The 9,831-nt window shown below is 35.8% G+C and overlaps 1 protein-coding gene across 5 annotated transcripts; it reads right to left on the bottom strand.

Moving 5' to 3' along the window:
- Positions 1–5,079: 5,079 nt before the first annotated feature.
- Positions 5,080–9,535, bottom strand: LOC117423242 (serine palmitoyltransferase small subunit B-like). Of its 5 annotated transcripts, none has more exons than XM_034038752.3 (3): positions 9,375–9,535; positions 8,296–8,374; positions 5,080–7,498 (listed from the first exon to the last, which is right to left on the bottom strand). In XM_034038752.3, exon 3 carries the CDS (start codon positions 7,458–7,460, stop codon positions 7,218–7,220), a length of 243 nt encoding a protein of 80 aa, XP_033894643.1. In that variant the 5' UTR covers positions 7,461–7,498; positions 8,296–8,374; positions 9,375–9,535; the 3' UTR covers positions 5,080–7,217. The 5 variants fall into 5 exon arrangements, with proteins under 5 accessions (XP_033894643.1, XP_033894645.1, XP_058846320.1 ...); XM_034038754.3 differs by having other exon boundaries at positions 8,332–8,374; XM_058990337.1 differs by lacking the exon at positions 9,375–9,535 and adding an exon at positions 8,690–9,052.
- Between the last annotated feature and the right edge of the window lie 296 nt (positions 9,536–9,831).

Below are 9,831 nucleotides of genomic sequence, written 5' to 3'. Positions count from 1 at the left end.
CAAGGCTATCTGCTCACTATTTAAAATATAAATAGTATTATGTATGTGCCCAATGAGCTACTGATGTAAAACTTAGACTGTTGCATTTTCATTGTGCATCATAATATATATATATATATATATATATATATATATATATATATATATATATACACACACACACACACACACACACACACACTGGTTAATGGAGTTATTCTTTTCTAAATGAGATGAAGGAATTCCTTAAAAAAAACAAATACCATCTACATTAAACTGTATGTATTGCATGTGGGTCTAGGGGTTTGATAAGGTGCTACTTGCTGTGATAGTAAACTAACCTGGTCCAGTTGGTTATTGTTGTCTTTTAGGGTTCCCAGCAACGATCCTATATCTCTGCAATTAAATGGCAGACTACATCTGTCACTGTGGCACACGCCTTAATGAGTAAATACCTTTAAATGCTAGTCTGATGTTTTGTTTAACTTCAATTAAACTCTTGTGCAATGCTTGCTCCCTGCCCAGTATTGTATGCATTATAGACCGCCATATGGGTTTCCAGGAAGAGGGATGAAAAGTTATTGGATTTGGCTGGAAGCTAGTTCGAGCTGTAAAGCAAATAATACAATCCTAATGTTGGAACATTTATAGTGTCTGAAAACCATGTTGTATTAAAATGTCATCATTTATTAGCTGTTAAAAGTAAGATTGAGTCATGCCATGTGGAAAATCATTGTCATTGAGGCAAAGCAGTATTATTTTAAGTGCCCAAAGAATATGCATTTTAAAGGTCTCTTGGTAACTACAAGCAACTAAAATGAACTAAATGGAATGTAGCTCAGGTCTTTATTACTGTTCATGTGTCGACACTCAATAGCAGGTGCATTATCTCAGGTCTCTATTACTGTTCATGTGTCGACACTCAATAGCAGGTGCATTATCTTACCAGGGAGCCACTGCCACACCTTTGTGTTGTAACTTGTCTTGTTGACTGGTTATAGGTTGAGTAAGTGCACCAGTGTGGATTTGAAAGAGGGATGTTCGTGTTGACAGCTCGACAGGTAAGTCTGTTATCTCAGCCTGCACTACTTACTACATGTTTACTCAATTCAATTATCTAAATGGTGGTCTGAGAGCATGCACATTTTCAACCTTTCAAGAACTGGTTCTACTGTGCTTACAAATTATTATTTTTTTTGTACCCTGTATTGAGAAGCATGGGGTCAAACAGACAGTATTTACCATAGGATAAAGCCAGAACACTCTCTCTCTCTCTCTCTCTCTCTCTCTCTCTCTCTCTCTCTCTCTCTCTCTCTCTCTCTCTCTCTCTCTCTCTCTCTCTCTCTCTCTCTCTCTCTCTCTCTCTCTCTCTCTCTCTCTCTCTCTCTCTCTCTCTCTCTCTCTCTCACTCACTTACTCACTCTCTTTCTCTAAAAACAAAGCTGTAACAGGACATGATTGATTCATGTTGTGAGTGGTATGGGTGGAGTGTGTTTTTACGCTGTTAATGCCATTGCCACACCTAGTATTCACATCATACCTGTATATTCCCAGGATGTGCATAAACATGATGAGCTATTGCCTCTTGGTATCGAGTCCTCTTCTAGGTCACATGACCCAATAGCAGCAAGACCATTGGAGTGATGGACACATAGCAAGTAAAAACCTAAAAGATCAAACTACAGTTTATTATTGACTAGGTTTGCTAAGTGGTGCTAATTATAAAACCTCTCTAACATGACATTTGGGAAGCCTTACCAATGTAAATAATCCAGTATTTGCCCTCTTTGTCACAAAGATATTATGAAGAAAGTTTCCAACATGCATGCGTATGAATTCCAGGGACAAGCAGGTATATAAAAGTAATACAGTTTTGCATATAAAACAGGCACACAAACCGGACACTCAGTATGTTCTTGGGAAAGTAAGTGGTGAAAGTTTCTAAATAAATAAATATATAGATAATCAAGTTGCTAATTATATATATATGCACATGCAGTGTATAATTTTATTCATGTCAGCTTGCATCTCAAATGCTGGCTATTTTTCAAGTATTTCTTTTTTGACCTAGCATTTACTTGCTGCAGTTTAATCCAGTTTCGTCTTCAATGAGTATTTTGCTGGTTTTTGTCTGCCTTTTGTTTTCACTAAAACAGATAAGCTATGACGGGGTGATGAATCAAAGCAGGTATAATTAAACCTATCCCAAGTTACTTAACTGAGAACCTGCCTCAATTGAATACACAGGCAAGCACCATCTGCAGCATAGCAAGTACACGTACAAATATAGCCCAGATAGCATCATGCCAAGAGCAAGCATTTTGCATTTGAAAATTTCCACTCCGGTAAACCCTGCAATAAACATAATATAGATTATTCTGAAGGGACAGTTTCAACTTTGGAACAATTCCCATTTGCAATTACATTCTAGGATATAATTACATTTCTCTCTGCAATAAAGCCATTTAAGCTTTTCAGCACAAGGAAAAAATACTTTTTTTTACAGCTGTAGAGAGTTCCGAATCAGAATATAAACTCACTTGTAATGTGAGTTGTAGTGGCAGTGTAATCAGTAAATCCACACTTGCTTGCTCTGTCATTATTTACCTGGTGTATGAATCTATAGCTTTCTCTTGTTTTGTGCCTTTCTTTGTTTCGATTTCTACTGCAATCATTACTTCTCTTATAAAAATGCTGCTGTGGACATAATGACCTGAACGCATTTATAAACACTTCTTGTGAAGTGGTGAATACCAAAATAGTTTCCCCTGCACTTTCCACAATGAATAACCAGCATCCCTTAGAATGACTGAATTGGGAACTTGGAGTTTAATTGTTCCCACATTAGGTCAAATAAATAAAATAAAAAAAAGCTTACAGTGACATTGAAAATAACTTACAGTAAATAAAATGGCATCTAAAAAAAACTACATGGGATTTAAAATTCTCCTCTTTAAGGATTTTTTCAAAGCGCTTTACTCCAAAGTGTAAAAGATCTTAAAGTTTTTTTTCAAAATGAGAAAAAAACAAATAAATAACTGAGAATTTAAAGTAAACCACTGGGGTAATTAAACATTAAAAGCACTACAATGACTACAACAAATACTACTACTACTACTACTTATAATAATAATTTTTCTTCTTCAAGTTTACAGTTAGATATAGTTGCAACGCTAGATAAACTCATACAGTACGCATCTACTTGTATTGTCATAGATACAGCATGTGAGGGTAACATATCACAATGACACCCCGGAGGTAAGGCATTTTTTGTGAATACAAACAGTATCAGGACTCAACAACAATGTAAAGAATTAGCCAAACAGTGCCAGAAGAAATATAAAGAGTAATTCTATAGCTTTCAATCATCAAATAATCCATACTTCTATTTTTCTTAATAGTTAGGGTTTATATGAACATCTATCATAGAACACTTTTTTTTTTAATTATGATAAAATTCTGGTTAGGTACGAAATCATTTTTCCACCTTTAATAATTTAGCCGCCCACTTTCCCATTCCTCAGTTCCTATTTTTATTGAATTCTGATATCTGAATGGCTATGATATTTGGGGTGCAATAAAGGCTATAAAATGTTATGGAAAACTAAATACTTAAATACTTATAACTTGCTCTGACTTGATCACACTTTGTTCACTGAGCACATTTGGTCTGGCAGCCAGTAGATCTGGCTCAAAAGCACAACTGCCATAAACGAAGCCAGCATTGTAATACAGGCCACGTACGATCTTGGACTGCATGTAATTGCGTCTGTAACCTGTAACCACAGTTATGTAGGAGGAGTGTTTTGGCAGGTAATAATCAAAGGTATTTCAAGCGCCATTAAGCTTTACTTTCTTTGACATATTTGCAACAGGGTTAGTGCCACCAGTACATACAAATGCATGGTCAGACATGCTTCAGTAAACTGGGAAAGGAATTATGTTTTGGGGGTTATCAATTAGTTGTACAGTGTTGCAAAACAACCAATGTATCATAATTTCTGTTTTAAATTTAAAGTTTTTGGAAACTAAAATGAAATATTAATATCGGTCGAAAAAGTGCTAACATACACATTATGAAAGATTACATAAAGTATGCAATATCACTTTTTTTTTCTCTCAGATTAATCCTGAATTCCATTTCAGTTTTCCACGACACATGTCATGAATGTGTACAGAATAAAGTCACTCAGAAAACCATTAAAATATGCTAAAACACCTACACTATTTGCAAATTAGATCTAAAGAACTATATTCAGTACATTTTATTGGGTTCTATTAATTAAGTAAGAGGGCATTACCATCTGGCAATTGGTCTTGTCAGGAAGTTAGATTGCACTATGAAAAAAAATATATACAAGTCAGATATGCATCTAACAGTTTTATGTATAAAAGTTGTGTGTGTTTATATGCAGTTCTGATAACAACAGTACTCATAAGAAAGAAGATGCTATTAACAGAGGTGTGAGTTGAACCATGAATACATTCAGTATTGATCTACACTAGCGGTAATCAGGTTCTTTCCACTAGACAGTAAAAATGCAATTTAATAAAAAAGCTATTTTGTGTTTATCTTATTAACGGAGTATATAATAAAACCAATAATGCATTCAAGCTGACTGTGCCCAAACAATGGTTAGTTGTTCCCTGGTTAATCTGACCACAACCTGAACCAGTGCATTGGTGCATTTATTCAGTGTGCTTAGTCATTGTGATCTATAAACTGTCCTTTCTTCATTGCTGTAATCAAACCTTGCAGTTCCCATGAACCTTTACTGCTCAGTCACTAACAAACAAGAAAGGAGGGGCATTGATGAAATCAGTTACCTGTAACAATCTGGTAGTAAGTTACCATTACCGTCCTACTTAATGACTAAATAAAACGCTAGGAGCCGCACAATAGCCTTGCTGTAAACGGAGCTTTGCGTTTCAAACTTCGATGACCAGGATTAAATCAGACCAGGGAAACGGTTCAGGGATTTTGATGTGTATCTCCTTTTTAAAAGAGAACAGAGATATCGGGTTACTATTAGCTTTTTGCTTCTTATTCTGTGTTTGGGGGGGACAAAAACAGAACTTGACAAATACACCATATGAATGATCGCCATATATTTATTATTTAACACATGCACTACGGCAAGGAAGAGCAATAATATAACTGTACATTAAAACATTTGACAGCATAAAGAATAAGCATACAGATGAAGTTTCACAGCGATTACATGCATAATCAGAAAGCAACACAATGTCAACCAAAAATAACCTTCCGAACCCCCAATGAACTCACAAATTTTAAAGGGTACCGCTGTTCTGCATTGTTGAGGAACATAAAAATCATGACCATGATCATCTGCAGAGCATCCCTCTCACCTGCTGGTCATGCAACAGATTGGAGATCCTCCCTTGACTTGCCACCTCTGACCAAAGTCGTTACTGATAAGACTGCTTGGGCCATATTTTCAAAGCGTTTCCTCCATTCTTTAATTAACTCCTATTTTTTGAAAGGAGAATAAATCATGTTAATGTTACATAATGAAAAACAAATCAACTTGAGAGTGCTTAAGAGAACTTGAAATATATCACTTTGTTGTTTTATCAGCTCTTTCAAAAAACAAGAGTTAATTAAAGAATGGAGGAAACACTTTGTAAATACAGCCCCTTATCTTTTATGACAGCCTTTTCCAAATAGTGAATTTTAAAATCATCACAGGTGTTAGGGAAATTGCATCTTACTTTTTATCACTTTTAGACATGTTCTGAAAAAAGGGTCCAATGACAGATTCTTAAAACATTTACAGTACCCAGAGAACTCATCTAAGGCAAAATGTAGAGTACAGTTGTTTTTCACATTTAAAAGATCCTGTGAAGTTGACTTGTGCTAAAAACAAACTGTAGGTGGCACATTCATTCAACAGTCAAGTTACACCAGGACGGATGCTATATACATACCCTTAAACATATTCAATAATTCTGTTAATCAGACCGGGCAGGTTTTACTTTCAATTTTACACTTAAAATATAAAAAGCCTAGACCTGGACGTAAAGGTATTGTGTTACAACTGTTTTGTGTTACTGGTAAATGGCTTAGCTGTCTGGTGTTTAGTCAGACCAACTGAAAAGTTAAGTTGGGACTCCTTGGTGGAGCTAGGTTTTTGTTTGTTTTCTTAAAGGGCCAGTGGCCTATTTTTGTGAAAACAAGTGTGCCAAGGTGCTGAACTAGTTACTGTGCTTCTGTGTGTTTGCTATTCCTGCCGCTCACCAGCCTTGACTGCCTGCCATTTCACCACACTACATGGGAAACTGAACATTTCAAATTCTGTTTCTGCTGACTGGCAAGTGACAGTAATTACCTGGTTAAGAATATATGCCCATAGTGATATACAAAGCATGACAAGAGGCACCTGCATTAAAGCCCAATACACACTCACAATCAACTTTTATTGTATTTAAAGATTTTTCAAAGTTCAATAATGGACATTCCAGCACTACGGTGTAAGGCATCTTTTTATTTTCATTTCTTTTATTCTTCACAGTTTGCTTTCAGAGGGATTAGGCATCCAATTGTAGGCAAAGCATTTCATTTCGGTTGCTTCATAATCCCTGCTGGGCAGATTAAATATTGAGTGTAGCTGAGTAAGGCTGATTGTTTACTGACCAAACAAATCACTATGGTCTAGCACAGACAGAAGTGTAAATATGTATTTATTTACCATGAATATTGAGGCATTGAGTTTGTCTGTTTCTCTGCTCTAAAGAGTGGGTGGATTTTATATAAAAAAGAGTAATTTGCATACCTATGAGTGGTTTTTCAACATTCTTCATGACCGCAAACCCAGGAGTACAAGTATATAAGGCGTAAGTACTTCAAACTTGACTCTGCAGGTAGTCAAACTATTCTATGGGTTGAATTTCATTTCACCAAACGCTGTATGCATTTCTTTACAGACTGAAGAGAAACACCAACAGTACAGTGACCAAAGAAAGTTAAGAGGGTATGTCTGCATCACAGACTGATTCAGATCCTAAATATTTCACAAACTGAGACGGAAAGCACAGTCATGCCCGAGGTACAGAATAGAAATTAACATGCCCCGATACTATTGTACAGTTGCACAATTTCAACAAGGAAATCTGGCAGGTGAGTCATTCTCTGCAAGCAAATACCATTTCTCAACATTGGTAATATTTCATCAGCAGCATACATGTCTATTTTGTATGCCTTTTAAAGTGTTCCAATGTCAACTCATGAAGGCAACTGTACTTTCATGCTGGCCTCCAAATACGCCTGAGAAGAACTCAAGTGCCAGGCTTGTGTGGATGGGAATAAAAACATAGGCTGTGTAAAACACCATGGTAACCATTGTGAATAGTAGAGTATTGAAGATGGATTGTTCCCATGGTTCTAAAACATAGCTGCAGGTGACAAGCAGGTACTGATAGTAGAGCCAGGCCAGGTATTCCTTTAGCCCTTTCACATCCATGCTGTTACTGTGAGATGTGCAGGGTGGGGGTACAGCACCTACAAAAAATAGAAGAGCAAATAAATTACCAACTGTGCTCAATCACAAATTATACAACTTACTTGATACATGTATTATAATAAAACAAAGCAAGCATACGGTTCTGTCAGCTGTGAGAAGGTATTTCACGGATGCAGAGTAAGATGTATTTGTTTGAACCAAGACTTTTTTTTTTGTTAATGCAATGCCACATTAAGGGCTGATGCTTTAGGTTATGACTTCATTAAACTCCCCCCCCCCCCCCCTCCAAAGAAATTGACTGTTTGATTCTTTTTGAGATGTAAACTGTTATTTGTGTATCAGTTGCAATTAGTATGATGGGCAATTATCTAATTTAATTAAGCATATTTGGTGCCACATTCAAAGAATCAGTTTAGACACAAGTCTTTAGAATTTTAGAGTAACAGTTACAGAGTTTGACTTGAACTGTCCCATTGCCTTTTTATATATATATATATATATATATATATATATATATATATATATATATATATATATATATACACTTAATTACTATACCACAACATCAAACTTTGGACTAGTAATGTGTCATTATAATGTAACAAACAGTTATTCCTTGTTCCATCAAAACCATTAAAAGCACTTTTATATATGTTTTTACCCAATTGGGAATTGAATAATAACTGTAACCAGTATGGCATCAAATAATTGCTAATTAATAATCTAGCTGATTTTGGTATATGCATATTTGGCTTGCTTTACATTACCAGAGTGTACACCTCATTAATAATCAAACAAATTGACTTTGTACTTCAAATGCCAGTTATCTGAGTACCTGGAAAACGTGTGGGTTAAGTGAAGCTGGAATTACCCTTTATCTGCTTTCAACAGGAGTGCAAGCATCCATGAAGTCCCTTAAATATATTTATAAAAAAAACAAGAGGCTTAAATTATTGTCAGATAAAGAAAGTCTGATGCCAGATTTGGTCTTGTATCTTTCACTTGATGTCTGTTATCTGAGTAGGCTGACATTTTCATCTGCTTATTACTACTTTTCATGTTTCCAGTGTAACCTACACTCCAGTGTGTTTTTACACCGCTCAACGGCACCAACATCCCACTATACCACAGTGAAGATGCTGTAGCCTCTATTTAAGAAATCTTATTATTTTGGTATGCTATTTGCACCATTGATGTGGAAGGCCAATCAAAGTGTCATTGTCACATACCTTTTCACCAAAGGTTCCCAGGTGAAAACCTCTTTTATTTGTAGGTGGCCTGTAATCAACACTGACTGCAATGCCCCCTGCTGTTGACACCTGTACTGGTACAGTCAATGTTGGCATTATTTCTGTTCTGTTGCACTACAACCTACAAAACTTTTTGTTGTAATTCCCAGGTACATTATCTTGGCAGTCATGATACTGAAATTGAGGTTTGGAGGCGATAGTAAAGATAATGCCAGGAGCAGAGCCAAAGTTGAATGAAAGAAAAATAAAAAAAAGAAAGGTAAATGGATTCCTGTGGTGTTTGGGTTGCAGAATTCGTTCTATATTTATATCAACAATAATACTACGACCACTAATTATAGTAACAACATATGACCCGACAGCACAAAGCAGTCTATTTTATCTTTACGCCGTTTTTCTTTTTAGCGATTTTCAGTAGTTAACATCCCAAATTAAATTATCACACAGATGTTTTCGAAGTGAACATCCTATTTTAATTGTAAATGTGTGTTAAATAAAGTACACGAAAAGACATTTCTTTGGTCCCAATTTATTTAATACAGCCTATGAAAATGTTTTAACCTATATTTTTGGACTCACAGACAACTGTTTATTTTGCTCTTTTTTCCCCTTTACAGTAGCCTTGATATTATTGAAAATTGGTAATAAGAAATGTAGCACTCACCTTTTTAAGCGTTTCTACTGCTGTGTGTGTGTTTTTTTCGTTCTCTAATGAGACTGTTGTGAGAAACCCACGAACTATTCACAGCGAGTTTATGTAAGTTGACACAGCTTTGTCAGGTATTTATTCATCCCACAGCCCACTTGGGCTGTTTGAAGCTATCAACAGTTGCTGGCAGCAATAAGCAACTTCCGATAGGAACGGCTCACATTAACTTCAAAATAAAAGTCCCTCGTGGAAAGCAGTTGTACATATTATTATTATTTATTTATTAACAGATGCCCTTATCCAAGGCGACTTACAATTGTTACAAGATATCACATTATTTTTACATACAATTACATTATTTTTTACATACAATTACCCATTTATACAGTTGGGTTTTTACTGAAGCAATCTAGGTAAAGTACGTTGCTCAAGGGTACAGCAGTAGTGCCCCCAACCTGGGATTGAACCCATG

Source organism: Acipenser ruthenus, chromosome 17, assembly GCF_902713425.1.
Source record: "Acipenser ruthenus chromosome 17, fAciRut3.2 maternal haplotype, whole genome shotgun sequence".
NCBI lineage: Eukaryota > Metazoa > Chordata > Actinopteri > Acipenseriformes > Acipenseridae > Acipenser > Acipenser ruthenus.
Note: the sequence above shows the minus strand (reverse complement) of the source record. Positions and strands in the feature narration are given on the sequence as shown.